The 27,490-nt window shown below is 40.4% G+C and overlaps 1 protein-coding gene across 2 annotated transcripts in view; it reads right to left on the bottom strand.

The window, feature by feature from the left end:
* dnajc12 (DnaJ (Hsp40) homolog, subfamily C, member 12) overlaps nt 1-27,490 on the bottom strand; it is a 97,064-nt gene that overhangs the window by 54,707 nt on the left and 14,867 nt on the right. For both annotated transcript variants that reach the window (XR_009673349.1, XM_061040960.1), the window contains exon 2: nt 6,947-7,025. Coding sequence is in view for 1 of the 2 variants with exons in the window: in XM_061040960.1 (XP_060896943.1) it covers nt 6,947-7,025 (79 nt within the window). In the remaining variant the exon portion in view is untranslated. The remainder of the gene's footprint in view (nt 1-6,946; nt 7,026-27,490) is intronic.

Here is a 27,490-nt window from a genome sequence, read left to right as displayed (position 1 = left end):
TTCATCATTGTCTGCAAACATTATTTGCAATGTTAGGATTTCCTATAGGTAAATGATTAAGAAGATAAAACAACAAACATGTAGCTTATTATCTAGTTTAGATGGCATCACAGGGTATGCTTTATATTTTTTCTCAACACTGCTCCTGGAGACCCACTGCCCTGCATGTTTTGGATAAAAAGGTGAACAAAGGTACGTTTTTGTAGTAACTTGTAACAGAAATTATGTCGGAAGGCCAGAAGGATAGCTTTCTATGAATGTGCTTGCGACAATTATGTCATTCTGATGACTGTTCACAATTTCTCCCTTACATAAACACTCATCAGAGTGATCGAATCAGGTTGATACATGCACATCATCATGTCATGTATGGTCCTCTGGCTAACAGAAATGATATCAGGAGTCCAGAAAGATAGCATTGGTGATAATGTTTTGAACCAAGGATAGACGACAAGCTGTGATGCATCTGATGACATGTCAGCTTTATAAAGCTCCGTGACTTATTGACAAGTCAGCAGATACATCGGAACCTGCCGTCCACCCTGTGTGAAACCAAAGACTTGAAAACTTGACTATTAGTCTATGGATTGTGTTTTTCCATTTAAAATGGTAAGAATAAGGTGTCACAACATGTAGGATAACCCACTTTCCCTCACAACAATCCACATATATCATATATTACATATTGTCGTTATATCGTATTTTTTGATTCGTTATTATTTGTTTTTACTGTGTGTTTTTTGAGTATTAGTTTACTCTATTGAGTGGAAATGGCTACTTTCGCTCTTTTTGCGCTGTTTTTCTGTTACTTTTGACATTCTTTGTAACGGAGAGCAGCGCACAGCTGAGTGAGGGCATTGTTTACACACGCGATCAGCTGATGGCGCTCTCCAAGGTGCTACTGCCCGGAGCAAGGCCTGTAATTCCGGAGGAGCTGAGGAGGCGATGCCGGGGTTGCAGAGCTGGAGCTAAGAGGAGAGCTAAGAAGAGAAAGCATAAGCCTTCTGTACCAGCGGTGATTATGGGGAACGTGAGGTCTTTGGGCAATAAGATGGACGAACTTGACGCGCTTGTCCGGCACCAGTGGGAATACCGCCAGTGCAGTATTATGTGCTTCATGGAGACATGGCTGCACTCGGACATCCCGGACCACAGCATGGCGGTACCCGGCTTCAGGACTTTACGGGCTGACAGGGACGTTATTAAGAACGGTAAGAAGAAAGGTGGAGGGATTGCACCGTATGTGAGTGAGAGATGGTGTAATCCTGGCCTTGTTAGTGTGAAGGAATGTCTCTGCAGCCCGGACATTGAACTGTTAGCTGTTGGAATGTGGCCATATTACTTGCCCAGGGAATTCACGTGCGCCATTGTTATAGCTGTTTACATCCCACCGTCAGCTGATGCCGAGTCTGCGAGTGATGCACTTCACTCTACTGTTTCACAGCTTCAAACTAAGCATCCAAATGCTTTTGTAGCCATTACCGGGGACTTTAATCATGTGAAAATGGACAAAACACTACCCACTTTTCATCAATATGTTAACTGTCCAACTAGAGAAAATAAAACACTGGACCTTCTGTATGCTAACGTTAAGGAAGCATACAGTACCACTGCCCTTCCCCCCCTGGGCAGATCAGACCACAACCTGGTCCTACTGACACCAGAGTATATCCCCCTGGTCCAAAGACAGCCTGTGACCACAAGGACTGTTAGGAGGTGGACACAGGAGAGCAATGAGGCACTGCAGGACTGCTTTGAGTCCACAGACTGGGATGTACTCTGTGAGCCACATTGAGAGGACATTCAAATTCAAATTAAAAAAAAACTTTATTTGTCCCCGGGGGGCAATTCAAAGGCACACAGAGCAGTAAATTAACAACAGTGCAAGTACGAAATATTTTAACCTAAATATAAAGTGTCAATTTAAATACAACTTAACAGCATGACTGACTGCATCACAGAATACATTAAATTCTGTGAAAACACTGCTTTACCGGCCCGGACTGTACGCTGTTTTCAACAACAAATCCTGGATCCCCAGTGACCTGAAAGCCCTTCTCAACAAAAAGAAACAAGCCTTCAGGCCTGGAAACAGGGAGGCGCTGAAAAGGATACAGCACGATCTGAGGGAAAAGCTGAGGGAGTGCAAGGACTCATACAGGAGAAAGCTGGAGGCCAAACTCCATCAGAACAACATGAGGGATGTGTGGACTGGAATGAGGGAAATCACTGGTTTCAAGGGGAGAGAAAGACAACATTCGGGCAGCCTGGAGAGGGCGAATGAGCTAAACCTGTTCTTCAACTGGTTTAGTTCACAGCCTTCATCTGCCTCTCCCACCTCAAACAACACCCCTGTCCTTCACACCTCCCAGCCTCCCTTTGACTCTAACAACTGGCCAGGTTAAGAGACAGCTGGAGAAACTACACATTAGCAAGGCTCCAGGCCCGGACGGCATCAGCCCAAGGGTTCTGAAGACCTGTGCCAGCCAGCTGTCTGAGATTCTGCAACACCTCTTCAACCTGAGTCTGAGCCAGGAGAGGATACCGGTGCTGTGGAAAACGTCCTGCTTGGTCCCGGTCCCAAAGAAGACGACACCATCTGATCTCAAGGACTATCGACCAGTGGCTCTCACTTCTCATGTGATGAAAGTGTTGGAGAGGCTCGTCTTGACCCACCTCAGGCTGCAAATGAAACCATCCCTTGACCCTCTACAATTTGCCTACCAGCCACACCTGGGAGTGGACGATGCCATCATCTACCTGCTGCAGCGTGCTCACTCACATCTGGAGGGAAACGGCTGCACTGTGAGAATCACCTTTTTTGATTTCTCCACTGCATTCAACACCATCCAGCCACAACTGCTGGAAGAGAAACTGCAGTTGATGGGTGTGGACTCGTCCATCATCTCCTGGATTACTGACTACCTGACAGACAGACCACAGTTTGTCCGACTTGGCAGTGTTCAGTCTGGAATGGTGGAGAGTAGTACAGGAGCTCCACAGGGGACTGTGCTGTCTCCTTTCCTTTTCACCTTGTACACCTCTGACTTTAAATACAACTCCAGGTCATGCCACTTGCAGAAGTTTTCTGATGACTCTGCGGTGGTTGGGTGTATAATTGATGGGCAAGAGGGGGAGTACAGAGAGCTGGTGGATAACTTTGTGGAGTGGACAGGAAGAAATCACCTGGTTCTGAACATGGATAAGACCAGGGAGATGGTGATCGACTTCAGAAGGAAGAGGACAGAGCCACCACCGCTGTGCATCCTGGGAGAGGACGTGTCTGTGGTGGAGGAGTACAAGTACCTGGGTGTCAACATAGACAACAAACTGAACTGGAAGGCCAACACTCAGGCTGTGTACAAGAAGGGGATGAGCCGACTCTACTTTCTGAGGAAGCTGAGATCCTTCAACGTGTGCAGCAAGATGTTGGAGATCTTCTGTCAGTCGGTTGTGGCCAGTGCACTGTTCTCTGCTGTGGTCTGCTGGGGGAGCAGCATTGGAGGTGGTGACACTAAGAGACTGGACAAACTCATTAAGAAGGCCTGCTCTGTGATAGGCTGCAAGCTGGACTCTTTTGTAGTGGTGACAGAGAGGAGGACTCTTAACAAACTGTTATCCATTATGGATAATCCTGATCACCCTCTGCACACCCTACTGGCCATAACTCTGTACAACAGCTCACCTCATGTGAGCAGAGAACTGTCATCATGATAATATCTGTCCCTCCATACTGTAATCTGTTCTGCACATGTTAAATTTACAAATTATCCCTGCACTCATGTTCACTTCATTTGGCTGTCTACTCACCGTTATATTGTATAGTTTCTGCTTATAATATGTCTACACTCATGCACTTTAACTTATGTCAATACTGTCCATTTACAACTCTGTTTTTGCACATTTACATTTAATCTTTCATATTTAATTTACAACCATTTACGACTGTTTTTTGCACATTTACATTTAATTTTCCATATTTAATCTTCCTATTTAAGACTAGTAATGCTTAGTTAAATCCTGGTTGTATATATTCACATTCTTAGTTTTGATATTTTTAGTACTTATTTACTTTGTATTTAATATTATATTATGTTTAGATTTGCTAACATTGTGTTTTTTACTCAGTGTGTTGGATAACCTGGACTAACGCGGACTCGACTGCGCGTCTCTTTTTCTCTCTCTCTCTCGTCCGCCTGTTTGTAAAGGTTTACAAAAACAAGCGCTTTATTACAAAACGTAAAGACAAACAATCTTACACAACGTATTTCTACACAGCAAGACACTGTTTTTCTTAGTCCTTTGGTTTCCTTTCATCAGTCCGTATACAGTTCAGTCTTTTAGGTTCAAAGTTCTTTTTAGTTTCCGTTCAGTTCAGGTGTGTCCTAGGGTTAGGGTTAGGGGTTAGCTTTTACTCTACCCAGGTAGTGTTAAGTTTGAATGAGATCTCATGTGCTTATCTGACAGAAATAACGTAGTTGATACTCCAGGATGATTCTCAATAATCTGCTTCCTGCGCGTGGTATGGATTCTAGCTCGCCATCAACTGGATCACCTCACTTCAGAAATAGTCTCAGACAAAAAAAGAAAAACCTGCAAATTGCAGGGGAAATACATCTCATTACTTATTGTACAATAACTTATCTCTATGTGACTTTATTTCTTAATCTCGATCTCTTTAAAGGTCACTTAACTCAATGTTACTTATAAAATGAATTAAATATGTTTTAAACATACAGTGTACCTCTTCACATATACATTAACAGAATTACACATGAATTTTAATTAATTCCCTTCTTATATTCAAATGGTTCACATTCTGTGAATAATGCGAACACAGTAAAACCCATTTCTCTTTTATAACAAATCTGCCTCGTTACTACACTAGGGAGAAACAAAATAGCATTTAACAATGTCATTTTCAAAGACCGTTCAAGTATACTACTCATGACAAAACTAAAATTAAACATAGAAAACCACTTCCAAATGTTGACATAAATATCTGCGATTGGTTTATGATATTCACAAATCAAATACACAACATAAAAATAATACTGTGGTCTCAAAGTATAACAACGTTATGGCTAACACGTGGCTAATCGCTAGCTTAAATGCTACTATTCAGAACGTAGCTCACTGGAGATTCAATGATAAATCCAAAACAAAACATTGACGTCCAAACAAAAACCATCATCAACAATCCAGGAATATAAGATTTAGTACTCACAAACAAAATGTTTACAGTGCTCCTTAAATGTTCCCTGTTCAGCACACGGCTACACAGTCTCATGGCGCCATCTAGCGTCTGTTTTAAGTATCGTCATAATTAATTATACATGTAAATTTTAAGTGATAGATATGGCGAAAACAGGGAAATGAGTGCCTCCGACGAAGACACAGGAGTTGGCAGGACTTCCCTCAGAGACACAGGAGTAGACAAGATGTCATCTCCCATGAGGAAAAAGGACTGGGCAGAGCATTCAACGAGAACACATGAATTCTGGAGCTTCAAGGGGGGGACCAGGCATCGACAGGATAGCAGAGGGGGAACCAGGCATCGACAGGACACCGCCGTCAAGGCTCTTTGAAGCCTGGAGGCTGGTTCTCTCTCTGGAGCACTGGGCAGCGATGGCTTTAGGTAGCCAAGACTCTGGGGCGCTGGACCATGAAGTGAAGGTAGAAAATGGAGCCGGGAGCAATGGTGGCCACTCTCTGGCCTCCACAACTACCAGGAAAATTGGCCAGCCGTGTACTAGCCCAAGGTGATTACTTAAATCCTCTATTATCGTTCACACTCAAGGAAGACTTTAAAAAATTGTCCTGAAAGTAGTTAATTTTAGAAACCAAGTCAGTTCAATCTGTCATATTCGTTGAAAAAACACAAAAGAGGACCCAAGTGTAGAAACAAAAAATTATTTATTTTACAAAAAAAGCCCAACAGGCAAAAACGAAAGCTTACATTTTTAAAAGTCCAAACAAAATCCACAAAAGGCAAAACAAATAGAACACTGGAAAGAGGCAGGTGACACGAAGCACAGAGACACAGGTAGGTAGAGTATGACCACAAAGAAAATTGGACAATGAACACAAGACAAAATAGACAGGGTAATCAAACACAGGTGAGACCAACAAGACACAGGTGAGGACAATGAGGGCAATCAAAACTGTAGGGAAACACACGGAGGCAGTGAGAAACACTATAGACATTACACACAGGGGGGAAAAAAAAAACAGGAAACTGAAAACTAAAGGATTATCAACAGAAAAAACTAAATGATTATCAACAGAAAACTACAAAGGTAACAGAGAAACACAAAGATGCTATTGGCAAAATAAAACAGGAGAGCACAACAACAATGAAAAAACAAACTAAACATGAGTAAATCATGACATGGCAATTATCAATACCAGCCAGCCTAGCACACAGCCTATACATCCTCCTAACAGCACTATCAAACAGCTCCAAAACCTTCTGGCAACCCCTGGAAATGATTTTGGTCGAGACCCTGAGGTTCAGAATCACTGCTTTAAACTGTAACAGCAGAACTAGTTAATCATTAACGCAATACATTCATGAACTGCTATTGAAGTTAACGTCTTAACCGATTAATAGTTTACAAGTTAACTTTTTGATCACCTCTGGTCATACCCTTCCCATTTATTGTTTTCTTCTAACTGCTCATCACAAATACAAACACAATAATGAAATTATTGGAATCTGTCTTAACAACAGAGAACTTTGATTATAATTGTAAATTTGCTTTTTGAAAGCTCTCCTGCTGCTATTTGGCATTCATCTTGTTCAGCTTCCAACTTCCTCTTGAAGCCAGTAAGCTTTCCTTTTTTTAGGGAACAGAATAGCTGTTCAATAAACCATTTTTGTCTTCCAACTTTACTTTTTATTTACATCTTAAAAAATCATCCACAAAATACACAATAAATTTACCTGCTCCTGGGTTTTGCAGGTTTTTGTCTGGATGACATGCCAAGGCTCGAATCTTGTATTCACTGAGAATCTGTTCAGTCTGAAAGGTAAGAGATTAAACAAATATTTAGCTTTTATCAATCTTAAATATGTACATTTAGGAATCAGTCACTTACTCTTTTTTAAGAACATACTTTTACCACAAGATCACAAATAATCTATGGAGTTAAAGGCATACAATGCAACAGGAACTGCTGTCAATCTCCTTTTGAAAATAGGCATTGTCTGTTGTGGCTAGTCAGAAGTTCCATTGTGTAGACATGTTGACTTAATGTAATAATTGGTCAAAAGAGAGGATAAGGCTTTGATACTTGTTTTTGTGTGTGTGATCATCAACAAGATGTGCAAAATATAAAGTTTGTCAACAGTGGACAAGTGTTTTGGTGTTACTTCTATTATGAAGAATAACAGGTCCATGGGGATATTTGTATCCAAGATTTTCTCCATCTATTCTTTGACGCTTCTCTATGTATTTATTTTTGGGCAGTCCCAAAATATAGTTTCAGTATGGTCACCTACCATATCACAGTTTAATTGGCATTTATAAGCATAATTTAAAAAAAAGGAAAAACACAACCCATTAGTGGGGTCCCAAAGAATCTCATTTTGACCTATAATATCTTGCTTCCAATCCCTCTGTGAAATCTAGAAAATGTTTTTTCTAGACTTCATCTTCCACTATTTTTATTCAGCTTGAGTTTCCATTATCCTTAATAAAGTATGTGGAATATTATCTGATGGTGTCAGTAAAAGTTAACGAGATCGATGGAGCAAAGATGTGTTATATTATTTAAGGGTACAATAAAAACCTCAACCAAAGATTCAACACAAAAACAAAAAGGCAACACAATACACATGTCAAAGGTTTCCACACATGTATCAACCTAATACTACAACCCTAGAACACAGATAAACAACATGTAATGTAGATGAATTATCTATAACAACACTTACAGTATGTCTTTACAGTCCTTTTGCCCAAACCAAAAAATGTACAGTCAAAAAAATTTGCTCTTGTAAATACATATACCATACAGGTATAACAAAACAATATATTTTCAAAGATAAACCATTACTGCATGGAGTAGATTATCCAAACCCTCCAATTTAGTGTGGGTATTATTCTGTTGTAAATAGTACTGTGCCTCTCACCAGCACAACTTTAACCGACAAATGATTGCCAGTTTGCAGGTGCTACGTGTTTTTCTGTGTCTTTGATCCAAGTTCTGCTTCTGTTTTTGTCTGCATTTCTGTTCAGCTCTGTTTACATTTACTATGTCTGGATGTCCTGGGAAATGAATGAATGGAAGGGGGTTCTGATTTTCCTTCCATTACAAGTTAAGTGGAATTGTATCAATTAGCCAGAGGAGCAGAGCGGTATGTCATGAGGGCCAAGTAGGGATTGTGGGATTTTTTGTGGAGATTTTATATAGTCGTTAAAGCCCACTCAGCTTTCCTGTGTCTCTATGGGGTTTTTTGTGGGCTGGGTGTGACATGGCTGAAAAACCACTCTTGTGCAAACTTTGACACAGGCAAATTGTGGTCCGTTGTCCAATCGTACCACTTTGGTATTCCATGATGTGTAAAGACAGACTTGAAGTGCTCAATAAGTGCAGGATGAACTTCCTTCACTACTTCATAGTGCGGAAGCACAGATTAAAAAGAAACACACATCTGGATTGGGTCTTGACGAAAAAGACTGGACTTAAGACACTGCGAAGGTTTTTTTTGTTTCTTGGTACACTTTTTTACTTGAGTTGTTATTTTCATTGGGTAAATTATATATTGTAATATTGACCATGGCAATATTTGTGTTCCTTACATACAAAGTTTGCAAATGTATTCCTGTGTGTGCCTCTTTACTGGTATTCAGATGTTGGGCTCCAGGTGTTCTAGTCTTCTGATGTTGGTCTACTCTTAACACGCTATTTCCAACTATTTACAGTAACAAGCATTACATACAACTATGCTTTTTCTCGGAATTTGATAATATATGGTGGTAGCTATGACACACCAAATGTTTTCATAATGTTGTTTACAGTTAACGTTAAAGAAAATAAGTTGAAAAATGCTATTACAAATAAAGTTATTTGTAATAGCATTTGTTTTTTCCAAAAAACTGTTTGATTGGAAGGTTAAATAGACATCCTTTTTGATTCTGTTTACTTGAAAGTTGTGAAATATGAAAAACTCCACATCCCTCTTTTATCAATGATTTATTTTAAATATTTACTCATCTGGACCCTGTCCACACTGAACTGTTAATAAGTGCATAACAAAGGATTTATTCATCTTTATAAGACACTGTTCCCACTTTAGATCCAGTAGCTGCGAAGGAGCTTTATTAACTGTTAATAAGTGCATAATAAAGGATTTATCCATCTTTATAATGCAGTGATTCTTGACCATGGGGTGTGGGCTGCGAGCGCCACCTAGATGGCCGCAAAAAACCTTCAGTTTTGCACCTGTGGGACTGCATAGTTTATCAATTGACCAGAGAGATATCAATGAGATGCTCAGTTACAATACCGCTTCCCACCACTTGGTGGCTGTCACGACCCGACTCTTAAGGCCTGACAAAATATGAGAAACGTACGGTTATTTAACAATGTTTAAAGGTTTATTACCCAAAATGTCAATCAACAAACAACAATACAATGAATGTGGTAATGGTGCTAACAACCCGGAGGTTATCAACCCGGTCTTAATGTGAAACATTCATTAAAGTAAACAGGGTGCTTTCAGCGTTAGCAATTCAACATTCTCTGGTCTTATAAACTGAACATGGACTTGGTAAATGGACTTGATATATCGCTTTTCTAGTCTTCCGACTACTCAAAGCGCTTTTACACTGCAGGTCACACCCACCCTTTCACACCCTGATGGTAGTGATCGCTATGTAGTATCATCCATCAGAAGTAACTAATCCCATTCATACACCACCACTGAAGCGGCGGGAGCAATTTTGTGTTAAAGGTCCCATATTATGCTTTTTCTGGTTTTATGCAGTCAACAACTTAATGTCGATTTGATATAACGATGCATCTCGATTCATCGTCAGTTTTCTGCAATACTGCACATGGCTACTATTTCATAAACAAAGACGAGCAGTTATACAGATATATTACTCCTTTTTATCATTTAGAACAAGCTTTAGACATCAATGTCAACATCAATGTCTACATTGTAAGCCAAAATGGATACGTTATATAGATTATAAGTCTAAGTTTCTGTGTCTTTGGGTGGCTGTGGCTCAGCTGGTAGAGTCGTTGCAACTCAACCGGAAGGTCGAGGGTTCGATCCCCAGCTGGGCAACATGTCCGATGTGTCCTTGGGCAAGACACTTAAAGAGCCCATATTATGCCCTTTTTAGGGTTCATATATTTAATCTATGTACCTACTTTTGTACGTTCACAATAGCTAAAGTCCGAAAAAAGTGTCTGTTTTCATGTACTGCTCCTCCTTGCTCCCTCTACGCTCTGAGTCCGTCAGCTACGCTCTGTTGAGCCCCCACTGCAGAGCCCCACGTGGGCCAAGTCTACCCTGATTGGTCCGCCGATCCGCTCTGTCGTTATTGGTCAGTTGCTCAGCACGGTTCTCGGAAATGTCCCGCCTCTTTTACCATATTGGGAATGCAGCCACTGGCTCCGTCCGAGGGGAGCATAAACATTAGCACCTTAGCACTACTGTGCTACCGCAGGCTGCGGCATATCGTGGGCGTGCAACATGAGCTGCAGGGCTTGCCACAACGAGCCAATGGGCTTAGATCAGTGATCTCACACTGACAATGACGTCGGACTGACAAATTTTTATCGAGGGGGGCTAGAACCGAGCGTTACATGCAGCTAATGCTACAGCTAACAGGAGGACGTAGGAGAAGCCGTGTTTCCGCGGACTTTGAATTTTTGCAAATAGATGTGCCTAAACATGCACAGGACACTTGGAAAACACACTAAAGAGCATATAAAACCAGAAAAAGCATCATATGGGACCTTTAAAATGACCATACAAATGTCATTACATGTAAATGGTAAATGGACTTGAGCTTATATCACGCTTTTCTTGTCTTCCGACTACTCAAAGTGCTTTTACACTGCAGGTCACACCCACACATTCACACACTGATAGTTATGTAACATCATCCATCAGAAGTAACTAATCCCATTCATACACTTCCACCGAAGCAGCGAGAAAAATTTGGGGTTAAGGGCCACTTAAAAATTGTATTTCCTAATAATAGCTAGTAGTATTGTCAAAGTACTATAATTAATGTAGTGGAAAAAACATGATTACACCACCAAGTTTCCTACCACATGCCCAGGGTTCCCAGCTGTTTTAGCATAGAATAAAATGTAGGCCTAATTTAGAGGATTAATTAATGTATTTATTAATATATGACTGGAAATGAAGGCAAGTGAGAGCTCTGAGTAGAGGATGAGAAATTGTTATGCCTAGCTAGAATTCTTTTTTTTTTACATTTGTGCCCTCTTATTGCCCAGTCTTTGTCACCTCATTATGAGATGTGACTATGAAAACATCATATGTGAATAATCTAGCAATGTATGGAATAAATTTAAGTCTAAAACACTATGGACTTACATCCAAGCTATATGTACGTATCAGTGAAGCCTGATGACACCAGTCAGTTATGTAAAATGAAAGCATGCCTTAAGGACGTTAGGACCTGGATGACCAGAAATGTTTTGCTACTTAAATCAGAAAAGACTGAAGTTATTGTGCTTGGCCCTAAAAACCTCAGAGAGACTTTTTCTATTGATATGACTGTCCTTAATGACATCAGCCTAGAAGATATGTCCTTTAACTCAAATTTCAAGAACAGCCTATTTTCACCTTCGTAATATATCCAAGATCAGGAATATCCTGTTGCAAAATGATGCAGAAAAACTAGTTCATGCATTTGTTACCTCCAGGTTGGATTATTGTAATTCTCTTTTGTCAGGGTGCTCTGGTAAGTCTCTAAAGACTCTTCAACTAGTCCAGAACGCTGCAGCTCGTGTACTGACTAGAATTAGGAAGAGGGACCACATTACTCCTTTGTTGGCTTCTCTGCACTGGCTCCCTATAAAAGCTAGAATAGAATTCAAGATCCTTCTTCTCACTAAGAAAGCTCTTAATGGCCAGGCACCATCTTATCTTAAGGAGCTACTAGTGCCGTACTATCCTTTGAGAACATTAGGCTCCCAGAATGCCTGCTAGTGGCTACAGTCTAACTTCCAATACTTCCAATACTGTACTATGGGAGGTAAAGCCCTCAGTTATCAGGCTCCTCTCCTTTGGAATCATCTACCAGTCAGGGTCCGGGAGGCAGACACACTGTACTTTTAAGAGTAAGCTTAAAACATTCCTTTTTGATAAATCTTACAAGTTAACTCCGAGTTATACTGCTGTAGGCTTAGACTACAGATGGAACGGGCACCTTGAGCTCCTATCTCTCCCTCTCTTCTTTGTGCATTCACATCTTACTACTGTTTGTTGCCATCTGTAAATCTTAGTTACTAACGACACATTTTCCTGGGAGCTCCTTAGCTCTTATAGCTTGTAGGTTCCCCGGGAATGTTGGTGGGAACGACCTGCTGCTATGCATGGCCTGCTGCACCTTTCAGGCATTTATAGCATTTCAACATTATTGTTTTACTTTTGAACTTGCTATAATTCATGTTCTTAGGCTTTTACTTTCTAAAAGTGATTTTACTGGTGAGGTTCTTGTCTCAAAAAGTATACTGGCATTAATGATTAACATAAAATAACATTTAAGTAGTTTAGAATAAGTACATTTCTTTGCCTTTTGGTATATGTTTCTGACACACTTGTAGCCATGACATTAAAATTAGGCTGTAATATTTCTTCTCAGTTCTGAGTTAACTTTAATTCTTCTAACACTGCAATATATTGTTGTATATAAAACAAGATTAGTGAGCTTAGATTTATGCCAGCGCAACAACATTGATATCATATAAATCTAGAGATTACACTGAATTTGTTGATGTAAAAGATGTTACAGTAACTCTCTGGAAAATACTAAATATCGCTTCAAAATGTATTATTATTACCGCAATGTAATATTTTTATATATGTGTAGGAGAAATGTATTTGTTATTACAATTTAGTTTGGTACTTAGTTTACTAATATTGGGTAGTTTTACTTATTCTAAATGTTTTCTTTATTTAGAATATATTTTTGATAACATTTTCTTTTGATGGTTATTTGTTTAGTTAATTAAGTTTTGCATAATTATAATTCATGTGTCGGTATTTGGGTAACATTCTGGGCACTTAAGTTTATATAGGTAAGATGCAGGTAGAGGACCAGCATGCACCTTGGTGGGCCTAAAGTTTTTTTTTTACCAGCACAAGAGAAGCTTAGTTCTTTTGTTTGCTTGCTTTAAAGAAATAAACCATCAGAAACGTAAAAAAACCTACCCTTAAAAATTGAAATACAGATATCGGTAATTCAATTTGAATTTGAAGTCAATGGCACAACCTGACAAGTTGTTATTAAGTTACAGATATCTACAATGAACATTTCCACACCAACACAAACACTTGAAAGAATCTTGGTGTTCATGGGTTACTTTTAATGACAGCTGTCCTTTTCTATCGGAAAGGTATCCTTAAATGACTTCTTTCCCTGATTACGGACTACGGGCCGCCCCCCCAATATAATGGTAGGGGAAACACTGCTAGTGGCAAAGTTCATTCATGATATCTACAATTGTTCTTCCATTACAGTTATCATAAATTAATTATAGATATCTAAAATGCAATTCTTACAAATCAAAATTACATTATTGATAACTTGACCTGGAATTATTACACGTAAGAATGTAATTACAGATATCAAGAACTGAATTTCAGATATCTGGAATGCAATTCTTGATATCTGTAATTATATTCTTACGTGTTACAATTATATTAGAGATATCTACAATTTTCTTTTTAACTAGTCGAAATTGAATTGTTGATATCAAAGAAGATTCCCAAATGTAAAAATGTCATTGTAGATATCTGCAATTACACATATCCAAAATGGTTTGATAATTGTTGATATTTGTAATGGGAAATTACATTTCCACTAGTAACAATCCCTTTTCAACATGTGGAAATTCAATTGTAGATATCTGTAATCTTTATTCTTACTAGTGAAAGATTAATTACTGATATCTGCAAATCAATTTGAACATGTCGAAATGTATTTGTAACATGTAAAAATGGTTTTACAGATATCTTGAATTAACATTTCAATATGTCAAAATTACATTTCGACATGTTGAAATAGGGTTAGGGTTCCTAAAGTAAAAACAAAAAAACTAAAATTGCTATTTGTCAGCCGGACTGGTTTAATGTTAAAAGGGCTTGCCATAGCAGGAGTCACTACCATACCTCTTTCAAAACCCAAGTAGTACATTTACATTATATGAGTTTCTTTAACTCGAGGTACATATCGGATATAAATACACACAAAAACAAAAAACATAAATACAAGTCTTACAGCAGGTAAATAAATATATGTGATCAGTTTACAAAAAACAAATAAATGAAACTTAAAAACCTAATTTTGTCATGATTTGATCTGGTTTAGTATTTTGTTTCTTTCAAAGTTTAGGTTTCCTTGTTGTTGTTTATCTTAGTGTTGTTTGTTTCCCTAGTGTGTTTCCTAGTTTAATCTTTAGTGTTTCCTGTTTTATTTTGTAATCTATTATCCTTGTGTTTCTTTATGTTTTAGTGTGTCTGGATGTTACATTCTTGAGTTTCAGTGTCTTCAATGTTTGATGATTTATTTTGCAGTTGCACTCCTGTGTCTCTGTGGGAGGCCCTGCCCACTTCAGTTTCCCCACCAGAACTGTTCTCCGTGTTTGGTCGGACTCCTGTCCGCCCTCCTGAACTGTTGTCTGTGGTTGGTTGGCCTCATGGCTGTCGTCCTGAACTGTCCTGGCTATGTGCCCTGCCTCCAGGCCGTCCACCTGAAGGTCCTTGATGTTACATTCTTGAGTTTCTGTGTCTTCAAGGTTTCATGATTTATTTTCCAGCTGTCTTCAGTGTTTCTTGAATTTTCCTCCTGCCTCTGTGAGTTTCCCCCCAGTCTTGATTGCTCGGATTGTCCTCACCTGTGTCTGGTTGGTCTCGCCTGTGTTTGATTACCCTGTCTATTCAGTCTCAGTGTTCCCTTCTGTGTCAGATCATTGTCGTATGTTGCTGTTAGTTGTTGGTTGTCAGTCCATGTCAGATGTAAGTGTTTCCTCGTGCTCCTGTGTGTTTCCTCGTGGCTCCCTTAGTTTTTGATCTTTGTGGCTTTTTGTTGGACATTTTGAATCGTACGTTTTTGTTTGTCTTCTGCCTTTTTGTTTAAAATAAATATGTTTAGTAAATTCTGCATTTGTTTTTCTACAACCTTGACACATTTAAACCATTCAGAATGAGGGTATCTAAAAAATGAATCCAAACAGTTTCTCTCTGCAGAAAGATTCTGTCGCTGTCCCCACCTCTGCGTGGCATATTTACAACTTCTATGCCCGTGTAATGTAAGTCGCTCAGTGTGATTGTAACTACTCAAATGTCTAGCTACTGATGATTTATCATTAGGGCTTTCCCGAATACAATTTTTTTGGGCTCCGGAGATTCGGATATAGCCAATAGTCCAAGATTCGTTGGCGGCAGCGAGGGGCGCGGCTTATCCCCAATTCAAACATACTCCGTGCGCGCCGTGGTCCGTCAGCGCCACGTCCGTCGGACGGCTCGCGCCCATTCACACTTGATCCGTTTCTGGGACGTCAGCGCAGCGGAGCGCACATCACAGGAGAACTACAAGATCTGACTAAAGTAACTCAAAATAAGCCATAAAGTCAGTAAAGTAGCTGTCATTGTCTCTGTGTTGTTCTCTGATGAGCGGACACGGACCCAATAGCCCCTTGCTTCATTAAATTTTTTTTCAGTCCTACTGTCTTGTAAACTAAGCACGCTTCATAATAACATAAAGCCATGCATGTGTGTTGTATTACGATGTTATGTACAAGAAATGACCGTGCTCAGGCCCGGTTGGTCCTGGAACAGTGCAGGCCAGCAGGGGAATGGGGAGGGGGGACAATTGTGCTTAAGCACAGTACGGGACAACTTTGCTAGTTCGAGTTTGTTTTCGACATCTTAGTGTCAAAAATGATTTGAAAAAATCTGAATCCCTACTTGACCCCTTTGGTATGCTTCTTTTCTCAACAACAGAGTCCAGTTTGTGAAGGTGAATAACACCCTTTCATCTGCTATCACGACTAATGTTGGAGCTCCCCAGGGTTGTGTGAGCTCACCTGTGCTTTTCACTTTTTATACAGATGACTGTCGGTCTTATTCACAAAATCAGTACACTCTGAAGTACTCTGACGATACAGCTCTGATTTCTCTGTTAAGTAACTCTGACGACCCTGGACTGCACCAACATGCTGTGAACAAAATGGTTATGTTGAGTGATAAACACGCTCTAGAGATCAATGCAAAGAAAACAGAAGAAATTGTATTTGGTTTACCATCTGATGCTCATAAGGCCCCTATTCAGATCAGACTAGGCACACGTGGGGACTCTGAACGTGGGCACTTCAGAGCCTTAGAGAGAGAGTCAGAAGCGAGCCAGGTGGTACATTCCCCATCATGGCATATACCACCCTAAAAAACCTGAAAAACTGTGTGTTGTGTTCGACTGCTCTGCAAAGTACGGTGGCACAAGTCTAAATGATCATCTTCTCACATGATCAACATTCCGTATCCGGCGCCGCTCTGGGTGGCTGCTTGTTACAGCAGCTCTGACCCCCCTCGTTATTGTTTTTTAGTTTATTTTGTTAATATTGACTTTTTGTAGCTGTAACTTTGCGAGTAACTCCAACTCCAAACAACAAACATGGACATTCTTCTTTTTGGAGTATTGGTGTTGTTTTTCTTTCTCTGTGGACTCTTTAAAACTTCCGCGGGAGACTCATTCAGTCATGGCTCCATTGTTTACACCCGTGAACAGCTGGTTGCGCTGTGCCAATCTCGGATACATCCATCCCCGCAGAACTACGGAGGAAGAGAAGGGGATGCAGAGCCGGAGTGAAGTGTCGGGAAAAGAAAAGACGGTACAAACCATCCGTGCCGTCTTTAATTACGGGGAATGTAAGATCTCTCCCTAATAAGATGGAGGAGCTGACGGCGCTCACCCGGCTTCAGAGGGAGTACCGAGAGTGTAGCATCATGAAGTTCACGGAGACATGGCTGAATGAACTCACTCCGGACATGCTCGTAACTTTGGACGGCTTCCACCCCATCAGAGCGGACCGGAGCGCGAGGGAGAGCGGTAAGAAGAAAGGCGGGGGAATAGCGATGTATGTGAATGAGAGGTGGTGTAACTCTGGGCACATCACCGTTAAAGAACAGTGCTGCACTAAGGATGTGGAGCTGCTGGCTGTAAGCATTCGGCCATATTACCTGCCGAGGGAGTTTTCACACGTGATCTCGGTGACTGTTTACATCCCCCCCTCGGCAGACGCTGCTGCAGCCTGCGAACTCATCCACAGTGTAGTGTCTCAGCTACAGACATCGCACCCCCAGTCTCTTATTCTCATCTCAGGAGACTTTAATCACGCTTCCCTGTCTGCCACTCTCCCTACTTTCACTCAGTATGTTGACTGCCATACCAGTATGCAAACACCAAGGATGCATACAGATCATCACCCCTCCCCCCGGGCCGCTCAGACCACAACCTGGTGAGACTGCAGCCCATTTACATACCTATGGTGAAAAAACAACCCCCCACAACCAGGTATGTGAAGAAGTGGTTTAAGGAGGCCACTGAGGCGCTGCAGGACTGCTTCGACACCACCGACTGGGAGGTGCTGTGCAGCCCACATGGGGAGGACATCGACGGCTTAACCCACTGTATCACAGACTACATAAACTTCTGTGTTGAGAACACTGTACCCACCAAAAAAATATGGTGTTTCTCCAACAACAAACCCTGGGTGACCCCTGAGCTGAAAACCCTGCTCAATGAAAAGAAGAGGGTTTTTAGATCTGGAGATAGAGAGGAGCTGAGGAGGGTGCAGAAGGAGCTCAAGAAAAAAATCAAGGAGGGGAAAGCCAGCTACCAGGCAAAGATGGAGGAGCAATTAAAACAGAAAAATGCAAGAGAAGTTTGGAGGGGCCTGAATAACATCTCAGGTCACAGCAGAGGTCGTGGGAGGGGCCCTGAAGCAGGAGACAGGGAGTGGGCAAATTAACTGAATCTGTTCTTCAATAGATTTGATTCTGCTCCCAACCCCACCCCCACCCACCAGAGCGCAGACCAGCCCGCTTCCCAGACACTCCATCTGAGTACCCTGCCACCCCCCTCAACAGCCCTCTCCTCCTCCTCCACAGACGCCCCCCCAACAACCCCCTCTTCCTCCTTCTCCAGTGCCTTTAACACCATCCAGCCTGCACTGCTCAGGGGGAAGCTAGAGAGGGCGGGAGTGGACTGTCACCTGGCTGCATGGACAACGGACTACCTCACCAACAGACCACGTGAGGCTTCAGGACTGTGAGTCTGACATGGTGGTCTGCAGTACAGGGGCCCCGCAGGGGACAGTTCTCTCCCCTTTTCTCTTCACCCTGTACACCTCAGACTTCTGTTACAACTCTGGGAGCTGCCACCTGCAGAAGTTCTCCGATGACACAGCCATCGTGGGGTGTGTGTCTAAGGGGAGCGAACAGGAGTACAGGCAGGTCATCATGGACTTTGTCGACTGGAGTGAGCTCAACCACCTTCAGCTCAACGCCAGCAAGACAAAGGAGATGGTGATTGACTTCCGCAGGAAGCTGCACCGGTGAACATCCAGGGCTTGGACATCGAGAGGGTGGAGACGTACAAATACCTGGGTGTTCACCTCAACAACAAACTGGACTGGTCACACAACACCGACGTCCTGTACAAGAAGGGCCAATGTCGACTACACCTGCTGAGGCGACTGAGGTCCTTTGGATTGTGCAGGACTCTGCTACAGACTTTTTATGACACTGTGGTGGCGTCTGCACTTTTCTATGCAGTGGTCTGCTGGGGAGAAGGGAGCACAGAGAGAGACAGGAAGAGACTGAACAGACTGGTCAGGAGGGCCAGTTCTGTCTTGGACTGTCCTCTGGACTCTGTAGAGGAGGTGGGTGAGAGGAGGATGTTAGTGAAGCTGACATCCATCATGGACAACCCCTCTCACCCCCTGCATGACACTGTGGGGGCCCTGAGCAGCTCCTTCAGCAGCAGACTGAGACACCCACCCTGCAAGACAGAGCGCTACCGCAGGTCTTTCATCCCATCTGCCGTCAGACTGTTTAATCAGACTCTTTAACAGCATCACCACCTCATGCTACACACTGTGTGTGTTTATTTTAATAACAATAACTCTTTCCAGTGTAGTTACTGTGTAATTTTCCATTATTGTATTTTTTGTAAATATGTTTGATTTGATTTTTAACTTCTATTTTTATTTTTAATAATTATATTCCCGTCCCGTTTTCTTGAGCTGCTGTAATGCACAAATTTCCCCCACGGGGGATCAATAAAGTTTATCTTTATCTTTAAAGATATTGGTAAATGATGGGATGTTCACAAAATTAATTCATCTTGGTAACTTTGTGAAATGTATTATTCAAGTCTGTCTACCACCTGTTAGCACTCCTACTTTTGGATGTCTGAAGCTGTAAACTTAAATGGTGAAACACCTAAATTGTAGCAGATCTTTATTTGTGTAAGAGCCAACTATATGTTGTCAACAAGCAGCACTGTGAACACTGTTACTTTGTCAGTCAGCGATTTGTAAGCATGCGTGTTTGGTGAAGTTGTCTGACCTCGGGCCGATTAAATGGTGTTATAATCTACAGTCTGTTTCACGATTTCTTCATTGGATTTATACAGCAGAAACAACCCCCACCTAACAGGAAGAGCCAGACTTCTTCAAGTCTTGGAATGTAAGTATTAGTACATTCAACAAATGTATTGATTTATCAATGGAGTCATGTTGCCTTTTTTCCAATGTTTTTCGCTTTTTTATTTAAGGGGTAAATTAGTTCAGGTGTTCATCAGTAACTTAAAAAATACTCTTTTGTAAAATAAATGAGATAAAATCATGATTGTGCTCTTGCTTACTGTCTACAGTATAAGAATACTTGAACTTTAAAATACAGATTAATATTCAGATCAATCAATCACAACTGGAGTTGTTTCTTGCTAATGCAAGTATATGCTAATAATGCTAATATGGTCTCTAAATATACAGGGGAAGCTGTTGATATACCTGGACTTGTGTCCATGTAAAATACTTGCATGTATCCTTGACAATTTTTATATTTTTCTGTGAAGTTTGAATCTAATATGAATGCAATCATCTAGTTCCTTACAGTATACATTTCAGACTTCTATATATTCCAGACAGAGGAGTTGACTGAGCCAGACATCAAACAGACGCCAATTGCCCTTCTCATGGTGGTCTCAGGGAGCTCTTCAAGTTCAGTCCATCTTACCCCAGAGAGCTGTGCTGTTGTGGTGGAGGATGAAGTTGTAATGAGTGACATCACCAGGTTTGCAGATGCATTTGCACTGCTATTTGGGTTGTTACGCACTGCATTTGGACTACCCCAGTAGACTTGCACACACTTTCACTGTCATCCAGAAAGTGATAATGGGGCTTGACGATGGTAAGCCCCCGAAACCCTGTGTACTGCGTCTGAAAAACTACCTTTTGAGTAAAGAGTAGGCTGAGTTGCAGTCTGTGTGCAAAGGCGTTAATGCACCAGAATATTTCTGTGCACTGTCGTTTCAGAGTTTGTTTGTTGTTTAAGTTGGTAAGTTTTGTCCTACTGACAGAACTACCCAAGTTCCTCAAGTCGCTCACTTAAAATGGTTCATACAACAGGACGAGGGATTGTTCGAATAATAACAGAAACCACACTGCCAAGATGATCATCCGTTTGACCACTTTATCGGCAGGGTGGTCAACAATGACCCGCAATTCACACATACTCTGTGCGCGCCGCGGTCCGTCAGCGCCACGGTTTTGCTCCATCGGACGGCTCGCGCCCATTCACACTGGATCCGTTTCTGGGACGTCAGCGCACCCATGACACATCACAGGAGAACTACAAGATCCCGCGGGAATAAAGAGAAAAACATGCAAACAACATGTTGCTTTGTCATTGACCGGATGTTCTGTGCGTTTCCTTGTGTGAATTCCTGTCCGAGCTGTTATATTCTGTCCAGCTTGACGCGTAACTGGAGCGTACTCCGGTGAAAATAGACTCGCTGCGTATTTGAAACGGAGCAGAGCGCAGTGCCGTTGGTGGCACGCTCCGGAGACGGACCGCAGCGCGCCCTGTGTAAACACAATGATTGACTAGAGTGGAAGCTAAGTACAACGTAGTCCGCGGCGCTGACGGACTGCGGCGCGCACGGAGTATGTGTGAATTGGGCTTGATCCTGTGGTTGGAGACCGCCTCAGAGTAATCTTCTTAGAGAAGTACAGAGTTACACAGGCAGAGAGAGGTAATCACTAAATCATCACCACACTCCTGGGCTTTCATTTTTTTCAGGTCTTTTTTAGGGAATACTTGGTGTCCAAGTTATTTATTTAATTATTTTTAATGAACCCGATATTTTGTTTTCAGGTTACTTTGCATTGTGAAAACATTTGTTGTCAACTTCATATCACTGTTTAAAAAAGAAAGTATTAAGTTTTGCAGAGCAGGTACTTTGTAAATGTTGATTTTCATTTTCCTCTTCGTTTATATTTTTATTTCCAGGAAATGTGTGTTAAAAGACATATTTACAAACGTAAGCCTAATTATATAGTTATTTAAAAAAATTAAAAAAAACTTGGCTAAGCACTTCAAGAAACACATTTCAGAGTTCTCTATTTGTTTTTGACATGTTTTTAGATGCACATATTCACATAAAATCACACTCTTGAACACACATACACACACACAACTTGCTAAATTCCCTCATAAACATACACAAAAACGAATTGTTTTTAGTGCACTGTTCATTTTAAGCTTGAGCAGGGGTGTCAAATCTTGCTGTGTCTGTGCAGGTATTTAATTTTTTTATTACAAATGAGGTAATTTCAGTAATCAAGGCACAGGACAAAAATGTGATATTCCCTGAGTCTTTGAAATCAAAAACTGAATACACTTTGACCTCCATGACACATAGGGCTAGACACTCCTGATCTGTGTTTTTATAAAATTGTTATATATTCAGTCATGTTTGACTAAATAAAAAAACTTTTAATTGCACAGCAAAAGTTTTATGTTTGTGTTTTATAAGTAGTTTGAATTTAAATAAATTAAATATTATTTCTGAAAGAATAAGTTTATCACAATTATGGTTTTTGAGTTTTTAGATTATGTTCATCTAAGTTCTGGTAAATTCATGTAATTAAGTGTGGACAAACTAAAAATGTAATATATGTTAAGCAGTACGTTTAAGTACTGTAAATCAAAATTTGTAATAATTGAATTCTATATTTTTAAGTACAGCAAACTTGCATAAAACAATAATGAAACAAACTTTTAAGTTACAATATAGTGATATTTTTATGTGAACTCTTACTTAGCAATATTGAGTTAACTAACTTAAACATTTCGAGGTAATCAGTTTCCACAAAGGTTTTGAGTACTGTGAACTTATCCGGGTTTACAGTGTAGGAATTCAATTTAGCATAGAGACTGATAGCTTCAGATTCAGTAACACCTTAAACAGTCCCTCCAGGAAGTTGCGATCGTAACAATTAACGCAAATTCAACCAATCCCCGCAAATTCTGGGCGACCTTGCAATTTTGTCCAATCACCGCAACTTTTCTGCAAATTTGACTAATCAAAATAGGGTAACACTTTATATTAAGGTGCTTGTAATAAGCTGTAATTAATAGGTAATAAGTCACTTATAAGACATTACAAGACCTTATTAGATTCTTATTAACACAAATAAGACTATATAAGTGTTAATAGAGGCATAATTAAAACCTTTATTATGTCTTATAAGACACTTATAGGCTCTTATTATAAACTTAACAGTTTATATACCGCCATAAACATTAATAAGATGTTTATTAACATTTATAAGACTTTGTAAGGAAATATAAATCTTATAAAGATTAATAAATACTTTATTATGCACTTATTAACAGCTCAGTGGGAACAGGGTCCAACTTTCAAGTAAACGCAGAAACAAAAAGGGGGTCTATTGAACTTCCACTCAAACAGTTTTTGAAAAAATGCTACTACAAATACAAGTATTATCTTTAACGTTAACTGTAAACAACATTATGAAAACATTTGGTGTGTCACAGCTACCAACATGTCTGATCAAATTCAGGGAAAAAGCATAGTTGCTTTTAACCCATGTTACTGTAAATAAAGTGTTGAAGGTGGACAAACATCAGAAGACTAGGACACCTTGAGCCCAAGGTCTGAATACCAGTCAAGAGACGCACACAGGAATACATTTTCAAGCTTTGTATGTAAGGAACACAAATATTGCAGGTCACGATTACAATATACAATTTACTAATGCAATGAACAACGTAATTAATAAAGTGTGCACATGAAATAAAACAAACATTTGAAGTGTCTAATCCCAGTCTTTTAAATTGGGGTTCAATCGAGGTGTGTGTTTCTGTTTAATCTGTGCTTCTGCTCTATGAAGTAGCGAAGGAAGTTCTTCCTTAGAAGAAACAGTCTTCTTAATCCCACTTGAGGTCTCAAAGGTTGGGCTCACTATCCAGTTAGCTGCTCACAGTTCTATGGTGGATGCTCTTATCGGTGGATGGTCTTCTGGATGAGCCCAAAATCCGCTGTAACTGCCTCTCATGTTTAGTTTTTTCTTTGTCCAACCTTTTATTATTGTAGTTCCGTTCTGCAGTCATTGAGGCGGAACTAATTATTATTGATTGTTCCGCACGTAGCAGTTTTGCCGACGCACCTTGACAGACGTGACACAGGATGAAGAGCGGAATAAAACTTAAGAAGTTAACACACATAAAAAGATAAACTTAAGGAGAGTAAAGAAGGATTAGCCCCTCTTAGATAATAAGCAGCCTACGAGGTATGTGTGAGTTTTATTGCTTTGTTTATGTATGTAAATTAGCGATGACACGCGGAAATTGTTATGCTAATTAGCTTGTATGAAAGTGTGTTATCTACGTTGTCTAAATGTAAACTCTTTGATTTCCTCTCTCCTTTCTCAATCTTAGTTCTCACGGGTTGGTCTGGAGGACTAAATAAACCTTGTATTGTATAAGCACTTTACATTTAACACCAAGTATTAAAATAACATCTGTTTTTATTCACAATTTTCCATTAGCTCTGTTGTACTACAAAAAAGGTTAAAGATTTTCTTCATCAATTTACTGTTGAGCTTTTTATTGATAAGACAACATAGGACACTTTACTGTAATAACTGTACTATGAAACACTGAAGTTCTGTGTGAGAGACTCCACAAAAGAGAGTGAAATTAACAAAAGAGGAAAAAACTTTCATCGTAACTTGCATTAAACTATTCCTTACTCATTTACATACTGTGGCTAAGCTACTTTCACCCTTCATGGTGTCAAACTTTTGCTCTTACAGATCACAAAAAGCCTGAATAAATACTACATTTTTCACAACACAAACGCTAACTGATTAGCATTGGCATATGACATTTTACATGTAGCTTGTTAGCATCGCGGCAACGCTAATTGCACAGGACTAGGCATTTTTCAATATACCTGTTAGCATCGAGGCTAACGCTAGCTTAACGGCTAGCGGATCCAGCTTTGATCAACAGCCAACATTGTGTTGTTTTTTCAACCTACCACTGAACACTTTGGATGTTTGTACCCTCATTCAGGACAGAAGAGTTGGATTTAAACTAACACGCATGTTCTCAGCACAGATGCTGGGCTAAGCAGGAATATATGGCTGGCAGGCAAACAACAGGTCTCAGATCAGCCAGCTAGGAATGCTGGGAGTCTCACCTGATTGGTTGGAAAGTGTTTCATAGTACAGTTATTACAGTAAAGTGTCCTATGTTGTCTTATCAATGAAAAGCTCAACAGTAAATTGATGAAGAAAATCTTTAACCTTTCTTGTAGTACAACAGAGCTAATGGAAAATTGTGACTAAAAACAGATGTTATTTTAATACTTGGTGTTAAATGTTAAGTGCTTAAATTGAGATGAAGCCTGTGTTGATGCTGACGTGCATGTTTATCTTTATAGGGGTGGTGTGACCTGTCTGTAGGTCAGGTTTTGGTAAAAGGCGGATTTTGGGCTCATCCAGAAGACCATCCATCAACAAGAGCATCCACCATAGAACTGTGAGCAGCTAACTGGATAGTGAGCCCAACCTTCGAGACCTCAAGTGGGACTAAGAAGACTGTTTCTTCTAAGGAAGAACTTCCTTCGCTACTTCATAGAGCACAGATTAAACAGAAACACACACCTGGATTGAACCCCAACGAAAAAGACTGGGATTAGACACTTCAAATGTTTGTTTTATTTCATGTGCACACTGTATTCCTCTTGACTGGTATTCAGACCTTGGGCTCAAGGTGTCCTAGTCTTCTGATGTGTGTCCACCTTCAACACTTTATTTACAGTAACATGGGTTAAAAACAACCTTTATTAACCTTTATAAGTAGTGTTCCCACTTTAGATCCAGTACCTGCAGAGGACTTTATTAGCTCTTCATAAGTGCATAATGAAGTATTTATTAATCTTTATAAGGATTTATATTTCCTTATAAAGTCTTATAAATGTTAATAAACTATACTTTTTTGCACCCTGTGCAATATTGTGGTGGAACACAAACGAAAGTCAACGATCTACCGTAACACACACCAGGAGAATGACTGAAACGCGTGGACATACAACATACAAGACAAATCACAGTGACAGAGGCTGAATCGGCATCCGAATCGATTGCAAGTGCTGAAAGAAGCAAGGCGAATTAAATAAAGAAGCATGGATAGAGCTTGTCTGATTGCGATTACAAACGGTGTGTGTGTGTGCGCGCTCGTGCATGTATGTGTCCGTTCGTGTATTCATGAAAGTAGTTAGTCTTAAAATTTTTAAATTGGTTTAAAAGCTTAAGGCAAAATATTAATTTGGATGTGTAATGAAATCAGATGAAGAGTGTGATTGTGAGTGTGTTTGTGTTTGTGCGTGAGAGAGAGAGAGACATCACTGAGTGAGGCAGAGGAATAGGTAACTTCCCAAAGCTAATGGCTCTCCTCAGGTTAAAAATCTAGGCATCACTCAATCACATTGAAGTGTGTGTAAGAAAATAGTTAAATATTAAAAAGTCTAGATTTTTTTACATTAAAAAAATCGCAACTAGTGTCACAATTTTCACTTGCTGCCGCAATTTAATTGCAAAAAAACATCTAAAAACATTGCAACTTGCATTGCAATTTTCTTGAAAAGTTGCCGCAAAATCAGGCATTATAGGCAGCAAAAATCCCCAAGAAAGTCTGCGACATCCTGGAGGGACTGCTTAAAGGCCCAACCAGTGACACGAAGGGGCATATTGTCTACTGTTGCCTTAATATTTGTCTACTATTGCCTCAATATATGACCTTCTTGGCTTCCTCGCACCTTATGTTATCAATGGAAAAAGGATCTTATAGGAAATGTGCCACCAAGGTACTGGCTGGGACGACCCCCTGCCAGAACAGCTGAAGCCACTGTGAGAGAGTTAGCAGCGTGACTTTGCCAACCTTGAGAAAATAAAGATAGCCCGCTGCTACATTCCTTCCACTTTTGGAAGAAAAGAAGAAACAGAGCAGCACAATTTTTTCAGATGGGAGCACCAGCGGATATGTTTTTTTGTACTACAAAGTTGACTACAATACCAAGGCTGGAATTAGCTGCAGCAGTGGTCTCAGTCAAGATCAGCAATATGCTCAGAGAGGAGCTTTGTTATACAGAAGGAAAGGTTTACTTTTGGACAGATTCAAAGGTAGTCTTGGGCTACATAAATAATGATGCACGCAATTTCACACCTTCATCACCAACCGGGTCCAGAAGATTCACCTAGCACAACACTACAACAATGGTTTTATGTTCCTACAGACGGGAATCCAGCAGATGGCGCATCTCGGGGACAGACTGTGAATGAGCTACTCACATCCGACTGGTTCAATGGTCCCTCGTTCTATGGGAAAAGGAAATACAGACAAAAGAGGATGTTGCTCTTGACTTAAACATAGGAGATCCAGAAGAGCACAAACGCTGCAAGCAATGACCACAGAACAGATAAGTCTTGCTGACTGTCCGTCCTAGGTCTCATCATGGTCCCAAGCAATCAAGGCAGTGGCCATTCTTCTGCTCAGAAAATCAGATCAGACAATCCTGTCACAGTAAGTGAGCATGAAAAGGCTGAACATGTTATTATTAAAGACCTGCAGAGTCATGCATATGAAAAAGAAATCAAGCTGTTGAAAAAAGGAAGTCAA

This window comes from Labrus mixtus, chromosome 6 (assembly GCF_963584025.1).
Source record: "Labrus mixtus chromosome 6, fLabMix1.1, whole genome shotgun sequence".
Classification (NCBI taxonomy): domain Eukaryota; kingdom Metazoa; phylum Chordata; class Actinopteri; order Labriformes; family Labridae; genus Labrus; species Labrus mixtus.
This window is presented reverse-complemented; position numbering and strand designations above follow the sequence as displayed.